Genomic DNA, 16,360 nt, shown 5'->3' with positions numbered 1-16,360 from the left:
AGAAGTGATCAAGGAATACAGCAGCATCTCAGGTTACAAAATCAACACTCATAAATCTGTAGCCTTTGTATATACCAACAGCAGCCAAGTTGAAAAAGCAGTCAAAGACTCTATTCCATTCACAGTAGTGCCAAAGAAGATGAAATATCTAGGAGTTACCTAACAAAAGATATGAAAGATCTCTATAAAGAGAACAATGAAACTCTAAGGAAAGAAATAGCTGAAAATGTTAACAAATGGAAAAACATACCATGCTCATGGCCCCAGATGCAGACATGCCCCTCCTCCATACGGGGTGTCTTAGTCCATTCCAGCTGCCACAACAAAATTCTATAGACTAGGTAGCATATAAATAACAGAGATTGATTTCTCAGTTCTGGAACCTGGGATGTCCAAGATGAAGGTGCCAGGAGATACAGTGCCTGGTAAGAATCTTCTTCCTCATAGGTAGGGCCTCCTACCTCTGTCCTCACTGGGTAAAAGGAACAAGCAAGTTCTCTTCGGTTGCTTTTGTTAGGGCATTTGTCCCATTCATAAGGATTCTGCTCTTATAACCTAATTATCATCAAAAGGCAGCACCTCTTTTTTCTTAAGAAAGGGATCTTGCTATGTGGCCCAGGCTGGACTCAAAATCCTGGGCCCTAGCAGTCCTCTAACTTCAGTCTCCCTAATAGCTGGAACTACAGCCACGAGCTACCATACCCGGATATTTTTTTTCTATTATTTTTATAGACATTCTACTTTTAATATCATCATCATGGGAGTTAGAATTTCAATATATGAATTTTGAGATGACACAAACTTCAGGTCATGTCTCTGGGTTCTCCTAAGTAGGCCTCTGAGCCTAAGCCCTGGGATCACACTGTGCCAGCTAACCCTGACTCAGTGAGGGCACTTAATCCATGCCTCTGTATTCTATTCCTTTACAGGGGGCCAGGTGGACGTTTCCCTGTTCCAAGTGGCACACTTTAAAGAGGAAGGGATGCTCCTGGAGAAGCCAGCCCAGGTGGAGCCACATTACATCATCCTGGAAAACCCCAGCTTCTCCCCTATGGGAGTTCTACTGAGAATATTCCATGCTGCCCTGCCCTTCCTTCCCATCACCTCCATGGTGTTGCTCTACCATCAACCACAACATAAGGAGGACAAATTCCACCTGTACCTGATCCCAAATGACTGCTGCATTCGCAAGGTAACACTAAAAGCCAAAAAGACTGGGCCAGGGTAGGCTGACGGTAAATACCAAATGCAGCAGAAAGTCCCCCAGAGCTGGACTAGGAATAAGGATCAGCCTCTTAGAAGCAAGAACTCTCAGTGGGTGACGGTCCTGCCCCCAGCTTAGCTGCAGGCTGGGCTCTTGACTCTACAGGGTCCCCCCAGCTGGGTTAGATGTTTCATCACTGGTCTTTGCATAGCAGTTTGCAGCGCCTTTCCAGGAGTCAAAAGGTGGGCGGGCCCTGCGCCTAAAACCAGCCTTTCCCTATTCTCAATTCTTCTCCTAGAATGATCCTATTGCCACCATAAAGATAGCAGAGGCCCAGTGTGGGGCTCTCTTTGTGTCTGTGATTGGGGGGAGAGAAGTACAAGGATGCTATAATACCCCTGCCCCACAAACACAGAGGTGCACTGTCTCACCTATTCAGACCAGATTCCACCACAAGGCAGAATCCCGATTTAGTGATTGTTCTGTGTGCTCCTTAGGCCATTGATGATGAAGAAAAGAAGTTCCAGTTTGTGCGAATACACAAGCCAAACCTGCTGACCTCACTGTATATGGGCTCTCGCTACACCATGTCTGGCTCAGGAAAGCTGGAAATAATCCCCAAAGTGAGCATCCCTGTGTTTGCCACTTGGCCACTAAGATCAGAGGGCATGCTCAGGAATCCCTGTGGGACAGGTCTCAGGGCTGTCCTAGGTAGGGGGGAAATAGGGAGGGGTTGGGCAGAAAGGTAGAGGGGCTTGGGGTAAGTGGGAACATTGCAGAGTTGGGGGAAAGGAAGGAAAGAGAGGTAGGAGTACACTCAGGAGGAGGAGGACAAGGGAGATGGACTTGGGGTCCCAGGGAAGTGCTTGGACTCAAGGTGCCAATACCCTCCAGTGGAAACCCACAGGAACACACATGCAGCCCAGTCCTGGGCTTGTCACTCATTGTGACAGAACACACTCGGGGGAAACCATGTGCTGTCTCAATAAAGGGGTATTAGAAAGAACCTACGTGAAGGACTTGGGCCTTGTTGGGTAACTTTGGGGAAGATCTAAGGAAACAGAGCTTTGCTCTAGATTGGGCATTTTTAGAAGGCAGAGGCAGTACTACCACTGGGAAGCTCAAGGAATCCTTTCTCTCCAGGGGAAGGCAGACTGAAGCAGGACAAAGCCACGATTGCTAAAGAAGCAACAGTCACTCATTTAGCACAGGGACATGTGTGGCATGTCATGGGCTGCCCAGTGGCCTGTCTGCAGTGGATGTTCTGTGAGAGTGTGTGTCAGACTGGAGGACAACATGGGTGTACTGTGACTCTTGGTGAGATTGTGGTGACACTGAGGTCATGCTCTGAGCCTCAGATCCCTTCCTGCCTGTCAGCAGATGATTTTTGTGCTTTCTCAACCCACCCTTTTGGCCAAAATCAGATGAAATTGGGCCCCTGAGCATTAATCCATGATGTCTGAATCTTCACCATTGCCCACATTTTGCTGCTTAGGATCAGCAAAGCCTTACTGGTAATAGTAGCTGAGCCAGGGTTAATCCTTCTTTCTTTCTCCATGTCTCATGAGAAGAGTCTTTGAACCATCAGACATGACAACTGCTATGTGGCGTTTAAGATCCAGGACATATACACTGGATACCAGTAACACAGGCGGTGACCAAAAACTAAAGGACTACTCATCATTGTAACAAGTCCAAACCAGGGGCCTACATTATGAAACCCGGTCAATGAAATGTAATCAGAATCCACCTGGGTCTATTTAAGAAATCCAGGTCCTTGCACTTTTTTTTCCCCTGGTAACAGATCATTCTATTGTAAGTCAGCGGGAAGTATTTGCTATCATGAAAATTCCACTATAACTGGATAATAAATCTTTGCCAAGTAAGGTCGGTCCAGCAATCACTTATATCCTGAGCAGTAGCAAAGTCTGGGAAAACTCGCAAGAGAGTTTTATTTTTCCCAAGTGGTTGAAGGGAACCACAGGGAATCACAAAGTATATTAGGATGAAGATAGAGGGATCATATTAGTGTTTTAGAGAGCATCAGAGTAGAATAATAGAGCAACATTAGTTGTAGCATAAAGGGATAGGAAAGAATGTTTTAGAATCGGAACATTTACCTTGTTTAAAATCTTGGGCAGAAGCTGTCCATCTCTGAAGTCAGTGGTTTCTGAAGGATCCCTTGTAATCCCTAATTTAATGTCTCCAGATGGACTAGAAATCCAGTAGTTAGAAGGAAGGGATGTTTTTCTTTTCAGTTGAGAAACACAAGGATTTCATGGAATTTCCTGGTGTTTCCGTTGTTAATGAGAGAAAGACATGATTCAGTCACTCAGCAAGTATTCACCCAGTGCCAAGTATTGGCTGTCTTTAGTAGAGACAATTCAGTGAATGATTTAGACTAATCCCTGCTCTTGGGAAGCTTATATCCTGGTGGATGAGACCTACATAAATAATTAAACTAATAGTGATCAAGTACTATGAAGTGTTGTGAAGAAAATATAGTGATGTAAGAGAGTGACTGGTTATTTTATATGGGGTGGTCAAGGGAAACTCCTCTGAGGAGGTGACATTTACGCTGAGATCACAGTGACAAAAAGGGTTCTGGCATTGGAGATTCACAGCAGAAGGTTTCAGGCAGAGGAATGTATGCAGAGGCAGAGAGGTGGAAGCTAGCTGGACACCTTCAGGTGATCAAAAAGAGCCAAATGTGGCAAATTCAGTGCATGTAACAAGAATTGGGTCAGATCAGAGGCAGAGTCTCCAAGGGCCCAGTGGCCTAACTCTGATTTTGTACAAAGTATGGACTTTGTTCTAAGTGTGATGGCAAACTCTTATAGGGTCTTAAACATGGTAATATTATATAAGACTTGACTTATGTAAAACTCGGGTCAGCTGGGTGAGAATGGGTGGAAGCAAAAAGAAAGTCAAAAGGCTGTTGCAAAGCCAACCATAATGGAGGTGGGAGACTGAGGCAGGAGGATTTCTTGAGCCTAGATGTTCAAGGCCAGCATGGACAACATAGCAAGACTTCATCTCTGAAAAAGGTTATAGCAATAATGCAGGTTAGAGGTGAAGATGGTATCACTAGGGAAGTAGCAATGGAGATGGAGGAAAGTTGATGGATTCAGGGTATATTTTGGAGGTAGAGCCAACAGTACTTGGGGGATTGGATGTAGATGGAAAGAAGTTGAGGATGACCCTAATTTAGAACCTGTGTGCTCAGTGGACAGTAATACCATTTACTGAGTTTGTGAAAACTGGAGAAGGACCATGTCTATAAGAAGTTGGGAATCAGGTTGTCATCAAAGCCCAAGAGAAGCCCAAATGTCTGTCTTGCGTGTGACTTAGGAAAGGTGAGACATATAAACTTACTGTTAATTGAAATCAGGTCAAGCTTAGGATCCATTGGGAAAACAGACATTGGGCTGGAGGAATGAGGGTTTGGATTCAAGATGGGAGAGGTGGAGGAAGAAGGATCTAGTTCAAGATCCTAGAGAAGATATGACTTAGAATGACAGACATTACTTTTACGGAGGAGCTCTGACTCATCCATGAGGTACCAGCTGTGTCCTTAGAGTCAGGATTTGTGGAAAATTAGGAAAAGAACAGTGTCTGATGGTGGTGACTGATTTTAGTGTCCCTATGGGGTTGAGCAGGGCCACGAAGATGTCAGGTATGGAAAGCACCTCACTTGCAGGATGAAGAGGATGGCAACTCTTTGTCTCTTCAGGAACTGGAGCTCTGCTATCGAAGCCCTGGAGAAGCCCAGATGTTTTCTGAGTTCTATGTTGCCCATGTGGGATCAGGATTCAGGCTGAAAATGAGAGACAAGAAACATAGGACTGTTGTATGGAAGGCCTTGGTGAAACCAGGTAAACCAGGACAGGTCACAGGAGTCTAGAGCTGGGGGAAGGGGTGGGGGGAGAAAGGCAGTGATGTTGTGTGCACATGTGTGTGACAGTGAGTATTATTACAATTTTTATTTTTAAGACATTGTCTCACTCTATTGCCCATGCTAGAGTGCTGTGGCACCAGCCTAGCTCACAGCAACCTCAAACCCTGGGATCAAGTGATCCTCTAGTCTCAGGCTCTGAATAGTTGAGATTACAGGCACCTGCTATAACACCTGCCTAATTTTTCTATTTTTAGTAGAGACAGGGTCTCACTCTTTCTCAGGCTGGTCTCGAACACCTGAACTCAAGGAGTTCTCATGCCTCAGCCTTCTGGAATGCTAGGATTACAGGCATGAGCCACAGTGCCCAGCCCATTATCACAATTTATTGATGTCAAGAAATAGCCCAGGGAAATTAGGTGACTTTAATAAGTCACAGAACAATTGTGATCAGAATTTAAACTCGTCAGCCCAACTCTCTAAACCCTGCGTTCTCTCCTGTGCACCATGGTGTCTCCACCTTGCCCTTGAAGTAGCACATCTTGACATCCACAATGCTTGTGGCAAAGTTTCTCATGATAGCTTGGATGAGAGATACAGGGATACAAAGAATAAGAACTAGATGGTTATGTGGTTACATATGGATTAAGCCAATTTTGGCAATAGCAGGTACTTTCCTCTGGATCATTCAGCATTTTCCAAGCAGACAAGAGGGAATCAAATAATGAGCTTTCTTTTTTTTTTTTGAGACAGGGTCTCACTTGTCACTCTTGGTAGAGTGCCATGGGGTCATAGCTCACAGCAACCTCAAACTCCTGGGCTTAAGCAATTCTCTCACCTCAGCCCACCAAGTAGCTGAGACTACAAGCATTCACTACAATGCCAAACTATTTTTAGAGACGAGGTCTCAGTCTGGCTCAGGCTGGTCTCAAACCTGTGAGCTCAGGCAATTCACCTGCCTCAGCCTCCCAAGTGCTGGGATTATAGGCACGAGCCACCACACCCTGCCCAAATAATTAACTTTCTGGAATGGAGAAATCACAAAAGCTTTAATCCAACACCTCCACACTAAGAACCAAAATCTCCCAAACAGTCTTTTTAGGGACAACTACCTTTAATCATCTGTCAAAAATATGGAGCTGCCTCCTGAGCTGCTACAAACAGGCTATACACTGTGGTGGAAAGAAGGTGGGTTTTACCTAGTCTTGGCCTGTGTGCAGCCACAGGTAGAGAACTAACCAGCCTCAGCTTCAGTCCTGGGTTTGAATCCCACTTTGGTAATGACTTGCTGGGTGATCTTGGGAGAAGTGCTTGTGTGAGTGACTCTGTGTGAGTCTACAGCAGTAGTTCTCAACCTTCCTAATGGCATGGCCCTTTAATACAGTTCCAAAGGGGTTGTGACCCACAGATTGAGAACTACTGGTCTAGAAGGACAAACAAGGACAAAGAAGTGAATTTCAACTCAGAATAAGGAGATGACAAATAGTTGGGGGGGTTGTTTTGTTTTTGTTTTGTTTTATAATTACCCACAATGCTTGGACAAATTGAATGTCAAATAGTTCTAAGTTTTACCTAGCAAGAGATTTGATTAGTACTCCATAAGGGATTCAGGTCAGGCAAAGACTGGATAAAATCACTTCTGCAATGTGTAGGAAAAATTGCTATTGCTCATTCAGATGACTTCTCTCTCTTTATTAGTCTACGGTCATATCCTCTGGGCTTCAGTTTCCCCAAATGCATAAGGAAGAGATTCTGCATCTGAGAATCTCAGGAGTTATTGGAGCCTGGGGGTGTGTCATGTGTGTTAATAACTAGTATTGTAACAGGTGCTCATTCATATCTGTTTTTCTGCAGGAGATCTCCGACCTGCAGCTTCTCTGGGTCCTCCAGCCGCTGTAGGTCAGTAACAGCTCTTAGAGACCACAGGAGCCAAGGGTAGTTCCAGTGTGTACTATCTGGTTTTGGAGAGAAGGGAAGAGAGAATTAGGGGCTCCATTATTGCAAACCTCACAAGTATTATGCCTGAGAGAGTGGTGCATGCCCTGGGGCAGAGTCCCCTCCACCTCTCATTGCTACTGCCCACACAGGTCCTAGAAGCCCCACTCAATGACCTCACATGCTCCCATGATGAACCCCCAAACCACTCTCTGCTTGGTCAGAATACCTGGCTAGATGCTGATATAAGGGAGAGCAGAGATGCCTTTCTGATGGTCAGGTGCCTTTCCAGAGGGAGAAGGCAGCCATGGATGCAACCAGGAGAAAGAGCTGGAGGGGGGTTGAGAGGTGGAGGATGTGGTGGGAGCCCTTCTTTCTTTGTTGCCAGCCTTACTTTCATTCCCAGATACCCCAGCCTTACTGCACTTTGTGGACAGGCATCGAGAGCCCCTGATTACACGAGTGACATCAGTGGACTCTGTCTTGGACAAGCTGCACGGACAGGTGCTGAACGAGGAGCAGTATGAACAAGTGCGGGCTGAGGCCACAAGGCCAGACCAGATGCGAAAGCTGTTCAGCTTCAGTAAGTCCTGGGACCAGACCTGCAAAGATCGACTCTACCAAGCCCTGAAAGAGACCCATCCTCATCTAATAATGGATCTCTTTGAGGGACAAATGTGGTTGCAAAGGGGTCTCCTGCCACCCAGAAGCTGAAGTCTGAACCTCTGCCTGAGTGCTGGATCTGCCTAACCCTTCTTTAGGTCTGAATTTCTTCATCTATAAACAAGTTGCCTTCTGATTTTCCTTCTAGCTGCAAGTGATGCAGCTTTAATTCTACCTCTCCTGGGTGTTATAAGCCCATGCCCAGCAACATCGCACAGGCCCCACTCTGCCTCGCTTTGTCTTTACAGGCCAGCAGTCCAGGTGGGATAACAACATCTCAGGGAACATCCATCTGCTGGCGAGAGTCCTGCACACTTTGTAGAGCCTGGTCTGGTGGCCACCACAGCCAAGCCTAGAGCTCTCCCAGCAAGACACAAGGAGGGGTAGGAAGGACATGGGATTGCTCACTTCTGGTGGAGACAGACAATGGAAATGCACATGTGTCTTTGGTGGGGAGGTTGAATGGGTTATGAATTGTAGAAAGGGGTAAAGATTTATGATTTATTTTTCAGTTGCTGTTGTATCCAGACAAACCCAGTCCTATATTGAGGAATCACCAAAAAATCGAAATAAGGGAATTTTCACAAGGGAGAGCACCAAACAGTCCCAAGATGGGGCCTTAGAGTTCAAAGAAAGAAGCACTGAACATGACAATGATCAGTCCAAAGCACTTGTTAATAATAATAGTGCTATTTACACTGTGCAGAGTGTAAATTTACAGTGCAGAGTGGGCTGCAGTGAACCTTCCAGACTGCAGAAAAACAGGTGTTCTACCTGCTAATGCCCACAGTGAGGGGGGTAGGTGTAGAGATAATATGAGAGTTTCAGGAATTTGGCTCAGGGAAGGGGCCAGTTTCTTTCAGTGTTTGGAGCAACAAGCTAGATGCCTTTATCAGTCCCTGAAAATGTTTAACTGGGTGTTCAGATTGGCTTATGCCTGCTGGAAAAAAATGGCAATTGGCTACTCTATGGGTCATAGAGTAGTCAAGGCATTCTGTGATTTTTCAGTCAGAATGCAGAAAGAAAGCAGAGGCAAGTGGGAGGATGCTACATACCTTGTGGACTCACCGACTATTTTGCTCAGACTGGCAGTGGGAATCTGTCCCTGGAGAGAAGAGTGTTTCTGAACTTTTGTCCCTAGCTCCTAGACGTGTCCTGTAATGCTTTGGAGTCCAGCAGCACACAAACACTTTGAGAAAGAACATGATCTAAGATTCAGATGATTGTGACTGTTCTCTGATCCCATGTAGGATTAGCCTGCAGAGAAGCAATAAAATTGTCAAGACTCTGCACTCAAGACTTAGGGCTCTCAGCTTCCAAAGACAAGAAAGCTGTGTATAATGATTTTGATGGATTCCAGATCAGCTGCCAGTGTTGTCAGTTCTTTGTTAAATGTGACAGGAGTATGACCTGCAGCAGAATTTAATGTCCTCAGCAATCTTAAGAATAAAAAGTGTTGTATTTGTTTTAGACATTTTTTTTTTTAATTCAAATGGCCAAAGTTTTCATGGAAGATTCTCAGAAGCATGGGAGAGTCCTCTTAGGGCAGAACTATTTGTTTGTATTGCCTTGCACTTGGTATCACATGATAGTGCCCATCCACTGTCAGTTCAAAAGCTGATTCTAATTTATTTCATTTGCAAAGTAAAAACCCAAATCTGTCTAAAGAAAGCTGCAGGTGGAGTGCAGAAGCTCAGGGTCTGCACAACGTTCTGTCCTCTAGTTGTTAGCTTTCAGATGGGGGTTCAATGACCCACAACATTAAGAATCATTACCGAGAACCTGAGTGCCACATCTGGCAACCTTCAATGCTTTCTGCTGGAGCCTTTCTGAGTACCAACACTTCTGCACAACGGTAAACCACTGACCTAGCAAGTAAAATGAAAAATGAGGCAAGTTGTCCTTGGGAAATGTGCTCACATTTCTCTTAAGATGAAGGAGTACAGACGTCTCATCAGCTGCCTTCAGCCACTGCAACACTAAACACGGATAGAAGAAAATTTAAGGATAAGGAGGAAGCATGAAGAGAAAATAGGTGAAGGAAGTAAACAAGAAGAAAGCACATATGAGAGGAACCAACAAAAAAATTCTGGCAATTTGAAAAAACAGAACAAATCAATCCCCTCAAAGGGTCATGAGTCAGCTACCATAGAGGATCTCATGTATAATGGAGTTATGGAAATAACAAAAAGGAAATTTAGAGTATGGATGCCAAAAATAATGAAGAAAATTGAAGGGAAACCACCAAAAGGAAATGCAAAAATTGACCCAAGAAATGAATGAAAGATATGATGAAAGTATAGGCCATATATTGGAGCTTAAGGAATAGAAGTCATTTGAGGAGCTTAAAAATGCAGTAGAAAGTATCAATAACAGATTCAACGCTGGAGAAGAAAGAATCTCAGAGTTATAGGGTAAGGCTCTTGAGCTAACTCCGACATTTAAAGGGCAGAAAAGAAGAGAGCAAAAGCAGAGCCATCTCTTAGAGAATTATAAGACTTCAAAAAGCATACCAACATATAAATTACAGGTATTCCTGAAGGAAAAGAAGAGTGACCCAAACGTATAGAAGCCCTACTGGTGTGTATCATACTCAAAAGTTTCTCAAACATCAACAAAGATTCTGACATTCCTTTTAGATGGATTTCAAACTCTGGTTCTTCTCAATATAAACAGAGTCTCTCCTCAACACATTATGATGAACATGTTCAAACAAGTTGAAAGAATAAATTATGCAAGCAGCCAAGATTAAGCATCAATTGACTTACAGGGGCAAACCCATCAAGGTGACAGGAGACTTCTCAGCTGAAACTTTACAAGTGAGAAGAGACATGGAGGGTACTTATCACTAGAAGACCAGCTTAGCAGGAAATACCCAGACCCATACTACCCACAGGCTATCACAATGGACTGCTAGCAGAGTAGACATTCAGAACAAAAGGTCAAACCTAGTTTCCACCATGGCCCAAGTAATAAAATTAGGTGTCAGACCTCCACAAAACTAGACAAACAACTCTACCCAATTTATCAATTCTCTCAATAAATGTGAATGGCTTGACTTCCCCCACTAAAGAGGCACAGGCTAGATGACTGGATAAAAGAAGCACAAGCCAACTATATACTATCCTCAGGAAACACATATAAAATCTAAAGACAATACAAGACTAGGGGTGAAGATTTGGAAATCAATATTTCAGGCAAATGTAAATTAGAAGAAAGGAGAGGTTGCAATTTTATTTGCAGATACAAATGTATTTAAAGCAACAAAAGTCAAGAAAGATAAAGATAGACACTGTATACTAATCAAGGAAACAATACAACAAGAATACATTTCAATTATTAATATATATGCACTCAACATAAATGCTCCCAGATTGACAAAAGGAACCCTAAATGCTCTGAACAATATGATATCCTACAACACCAAAATAGCTAGAGACTTCAGCACCCCACTGACAGAAATGGACAGATCCATTAAACAGAAACTAAACAAAGACACAAGGGACTTAAATAGAATCTCAGAACAATTGGGCTTAACAGATGTATACAGAACATCCCAAAGCTAATAAATATATGTTCTTCTCATCAGTCCATGGGTCATATTCAAAATAGATTATATCCTAGGGCCCAAATCAAACCTCAACAAAATTTTAAAAATAGACATTATACCTTGAATTTTTTTAGAACATAAGGCAATAAAAGTAGAACTAGGGTAGCCCATGTGGCTCAAAGGATTAGGACGTCAGCCCCATATACCAGAAGTGGTGGGTTTAATACCAGGCTTGGCCAAAAACTGCAAAAAAAAAAAAAAAAAAAAAGGTAGAACTCAACTCCAACAAAAACCTTCACCCCAAACAAAGTCATGGAAACTAAATAACTTTTTGCAGACTGACAGCAGGGTCAAACAGGAAATAAAGAAAAAATTTTTAGATTCCTTGAACATAACAACAATGGAAGCCACAAGCTATCAAAACCTGTGAGATACTGTAAAAGTAGTTCTAAGAGACAAATTTATCACATTAGATTTTTATATCCAAAAAACAAAAAGCACACATCAACAATGTCACGAATCATCTCAAGGAAGTGTAAAAGGAAGAGCAATACAATATCAGACCTAGAAGAAGAAAAATAATAATCAGAATTAAATCAGAAATAAATGAAAACAAAAGAATCATTCAGAAAATTAACAAAACAAAAAGCTGATTCATAGGAAAGATAAACAAAATCAACAAAACTCTGGCCAGATTAACTAGAAATAGAAAAGTAAGATCTCTACTTTAATCAGAAATAACAAAGGGAAAATAACCACAGATATCACAAAGATATAAGAGATTATCTCTGACTACTACAAGAAACTCTATGCCCAGAAATTTGACAATATGGAAGAAATGGATCCATACCTGGAATCATACAACTTCCCTAGACTTAACCAGAAAAAATAGATCTCTCTAACAGATCAATGTCAAGCAATGAAATTCAAGGAACAATAAAAAAGCTCCCAAAAAAACAACACCCTGGACCAGATGAGTTCACACCAGAATTCTTTTTTTTTCCCTTCAAATTTTCTTTATTATTTCTTATCATGTAACTACGTACATTAATGCAATCATGGGGTAGAGTGTGTTGTTTCGATATACATTTTGAAAGTTTGATGACAGTATTTCAAAATGTATATCAATGCACCAGAATTCTATCAAACCATGGAAGAGGAACTTATACATATACTGCAGAAACTATTACAAAACACTGAGAAGGAAGGAACACTCCCAGCATGTTCTACAAAGCAAACATCACCCTGATGTTTGAACTCAAAAACCAGGAAAGGATCCAACAAAAAGGAAAATTACAGACCAATTTCACTAAAGAATATTGATACAAAAATACTCCACAAAATCCTAGTAAATAGAATACCACTACACATAAAAAAAATTATACATCAGCAAGTTACCCAGGAACGCAAGTTAGGCTTAATATAGACAAATCCATACATGTATTTCACCATATCAATTGCATCAAAAACAAAGACTATATAATGCTCTCAATAGATACAGAAAAGCATTTGAGAAAATACTGCATCCTTTTCTGACAAGGACACTTAAGAAAATAGGCATAGATAGCACATTTCTTAAACTGACAGAGGCCATCTATGACAAACCCACAGCCAATATCATACTGTGTGGAGTAAAAATAAAAGCTTTCCACTTAGAACTAAAACCAGACAAGGATGTTCACTATTGCCACTCCTATTCAACATATTCCTGGAAGTTCTAGCCAAAGCAATCAGGCACAAGAAGGATATTAAGGGCATCTAAATGGGGCCAAAGGGGGTTAGATTCTCCCTCTTTGCCAAGATATGATCTTATACTTAGAAAACCCCAGAGACTCAACCACAAGACTCTTGGAAGTGGTTGAGAAATGCAGTAACATCTCAGGGTATGAAATCAGTGTCCAAATGAGTAGTGTTTGTATGTGTGGATAACAGTCCAGACTAGAAACAAATCAAGGACAAAATTCCCTTCACCATAACTTCAAAGAAAAAATGAAATAGCTGGGACTATATCTAACAAAGGAGGTGAAGGACCTCTACAGAGAGAATTATGAAACTCTGAGAAAAGAAATAGAAGAAAACATTAACAAATGCAAAAACATACCATGTTCTTGGCTTGGAAGAATCAACAGTGTTAAAATGTCTATACTACCTAAAGCAATTTATAGATTTAATGTAATCTCCATTGAAATACCAACATCATACTGTGCATAACTCCAAAAAATAGTTCTTCATTTTGTATAGAATCAGAAGAAACCTGTATAGCCAAGGCAATCCTTAGTATTAAAATCAAATACGGATGGTTCAGGACCTGTAGCTAAGGGACTAGGGCACCAGTCACATACATTGGGGCTGGAGGGTTTAAACCCAGCCTAGGGCCTGCCAAACAACAACAACTACAACATAAAAATAGCTAGACATAGAGTTGGGTGCCTGTAAAACCAGCTACTTGGGAGGCCAAGGCAAGAGACTCGCTTAAGTCAAAGAGTTTGATATCACTATGATGCCATGGTACTCTACTGAGGATGACATAATGAGAGTCTGTCTAAAAAAAAAGAAAAAGAAATAAATCCAGAGTCACCACTTTATCAGACTTCAGGTTATATACAAGTCCACCTGATCAAAATAGCATGGTATTTTGGCACAATAATAGACACATAGATCTCTGGAATGGAATAGAAAACCTAGAGATGAAACCATCTTCTTATAACCACGTAATCTTCAATAAACCACACAAAAGCATACACCAGGGAAAAGAATGCTTATTCAATAAATGGTGCTGGGAGAATTGGATAACTGCATGTAAAAGACTGAAATTGGACTTGCACCTTTCACCACTCACAAAAATTGAGTCACGATGAATAAAAGATTTAAATCTAAGACATGAAACAATACAAATCCTAGAAGAAAGTGTGGGAAAAACTCTTGCTGATATCTGCCTGTGGAAAGATTTTATGATGAAGACTCCACTGGCAATTGTAACCGCATTAAAAATAAATAAATGAGACTTAATTAAACTGAAACTGTGAACTGTGTGGTTCTTCACAGCTAAGAACACAACGATCACAGCAAATAGACAACCTTCAGAATAGAAAAAGATATTGGCATGTTATGACTCAGACAAAGGGTTGGTAACTAGGATCTATAGAGAACTCAAATTAATCAACAAAAGAAAGAGTAAACAATCCCATCTATCACTGGGCAAGAGACGTGAACAAACCCTTCTCTGAGGAAGACAGGCAAATGGCTAACAAACATCTGAAAAATGCTCATCATCCCTAATCATCAAAGAAATGCAAATCAAAACCACCCTGAAATATCACATTAGCCCAGTAAGAATAGCCCACATCACAAAGTTGCAGATGCTGGGGGGGCAGAGCCAAGATGGTAGCCTGTAGCCAGCTTTTTACAGAAGCTTCCATCCAGAAAGAGGCTTACAAGACAGAAGTTTAGCAAGGGAGCCGATGGTTTGGAGTGGAGCCAAGAGAGAAGATTGAAGACCACACTTCAACCTTCCCGAGACAAGCTGCAACCCCAAAACTACAATCAAAAGGTACAAAATCCACCATCAAACGTATGGGAGTCCCCTTCCCCACAAGAAGGGCTCTCAGTTTACTCCATGCAAGTAAGTGAGCAGAGTTCAAACATCCTCCCATTTTATCCCACGGGAGAAACCCCCTAAAAACTGGACCTCCTACCCATGCTGGCATGCCATGGCACCCTCCTGCCAGGCATAAAACTGTAAAACTGTATAAAACTGTATATACTCCCCACCTGCAACATTGAACTCCGAGGATTCCCCACTCATCCTCCCCGAGGTCTGGAGGTTTGTTACCTATGGAGTCCAGATTCTTGGGCATCTCCTTGAGAGAAGTGGAGGGGGGAAGGGCTGGTGCTGCTCTGTGCTGACTGTGGCACAGGAGTGAGGAGAAGAAAGTTGGCTCGGAGGAAGTCATACAGCAGCAGTGGCATCCTGAGCTGCAAACTGACACCATTTCAGATAGACTAGCCTCATCTCTCTGGGCAACCAGAGGTTCCAGAAGGCAGCCACAGGCAGAACGGACTAGGTATCTTTCATAAGTAAAGAAACCATTAGCAACAGCTGTCAGGGGAGTATAGCTCAGACAAAGGCAGTGGGCAGGCAGATGCTGGAATTGACTCCTGAGTGTCAACTCTACTAACTTGCTGCCCAGAGCTGAGAGTTTCTCACCAGCCCTAGCAGTCTCTGACTTGCAGAAGAATTTAGACAGGATAGAAGGTGTGAGGCTGGAACAGCAAGAACTTCAAAAGCCTAAATTCTTCCCCTGCTGGACTGGACTCAGATTTCCCAGCGAGTACCTCGCCCTCAGGGGAATGCTGAGATAAAGGCAGTGGGCAGGCACAGGCAGGGTTGAGTTCCTCATCAGCTCCAGCAGCCTCTGACTTGAAGAGGAATTCAGCAGGGACAGAAGGTGAGGGGCTGGAATTGAGAGAACTTTCATAGCCTAATTTAAACACACAAGCCTCCCCTACCAGAGGCAGATTTCGGGTGATTTTGGCAGTTGTAAATCCCAGGAGCAGTTGCCTACTGGAGTGAATAGGGTCACAGACCTAAGGGATTATGAGTGACCGGATGAAAGGTGGGGAAGGAAGTATTAACCTTCCCAGACTGACCCATTTGCTGGATGGGTCCCTTTGCCCTCACGGAGCACTGGAGCAAGTTATATCTGAACTGTGAGCAGACCTATCTTATCTAGCTGCCAGAGACATTTGAACTCTTCCACCTAAAACTGGTGCTGACTGGGACAACATATTTGGACCCCTTAAACTGAGCAGATCATGTAGGGACTATTCAAAGGGGCATGCTGGGTATATGGTTAAAGGAAGGTTTGATTTTCCTTGCCCAATTATTATTTGTGGGGGGTGGGGCAACTTAATTGCTGGTATTTCTCCACAGCAGAGACTTCAGCCAAGAGTAACTGAATCACTAGGGTAGGACAGAGACCAGCTGAAAATAAGACAGAGACACTTAGCCCCACCACATCAAACAGGTCCCCAGTCTCTCAGGCCATAACATCGTATGGGTCCTTGACAAACCTCAAGGGGAAAAGTCAAATGGGGTAAAATAATCATGGGG

At 42.7% G+C, this 16,360-nt stretch overlaps 1 protein-coding gene across 1 annotated transcript in view; it reads left to right on the top strand.

Moving 5' to 3' along the window:
* LOC100960633 (NACHT, LRR and PYD domains-containing protein 1-like) overlaps positions 1 to 7,748 on the top strand; it is a 39,694-nt gene extending 31,946 nt beyond the window's left edge. Inside the window, exons 12-16 of the mRNA XM_023518702.1 lie at positions 930 to 1,192; positions 1,702 to 1,827; positions 4,938 to 5,079; positions 6,954 to 6,998; positions 7,423 to 7,748. Of these exons, the coding sequence (XP_023374470.1) occupies positions 930 to 1,192; positions 1,702 to 1,827; positions 4,938 to 5,079; positions 6,954 to 6,998; positions 7,423 to 7,748 (902 nt within the window). The remainder of the gene's footprint in view (positions 1 to 929; positions 1,193 to 1,701; positions 1,828 to 4,937; positions 5,080 to 6,953; positions 6,999 to 7,422) is intronic.
* The last annotated feature ends 8,612 nt before the right edge of the window (positions 7,749 to 16,360 follow it).

Source organism: Otolemur garnettii, unplaced genomic scaffold (assembly GCF_000181295.1).
Source record: "Otolemur garnettii isolate 467f Iridium unplaced genomic scaffold, OtoGar3 scaffold00145, whole genome shotgun sequence".
Taxonomy (NCBI): domain Eukaryota; kingdom Metazoa; phylum Chordata; class Mammalia; order Primates; family Galagidae; genus Otolemur; species Otolemur garnettii.
This window is presented reverse-complemented; position numbering and strand designations above follow the sequence as displayed.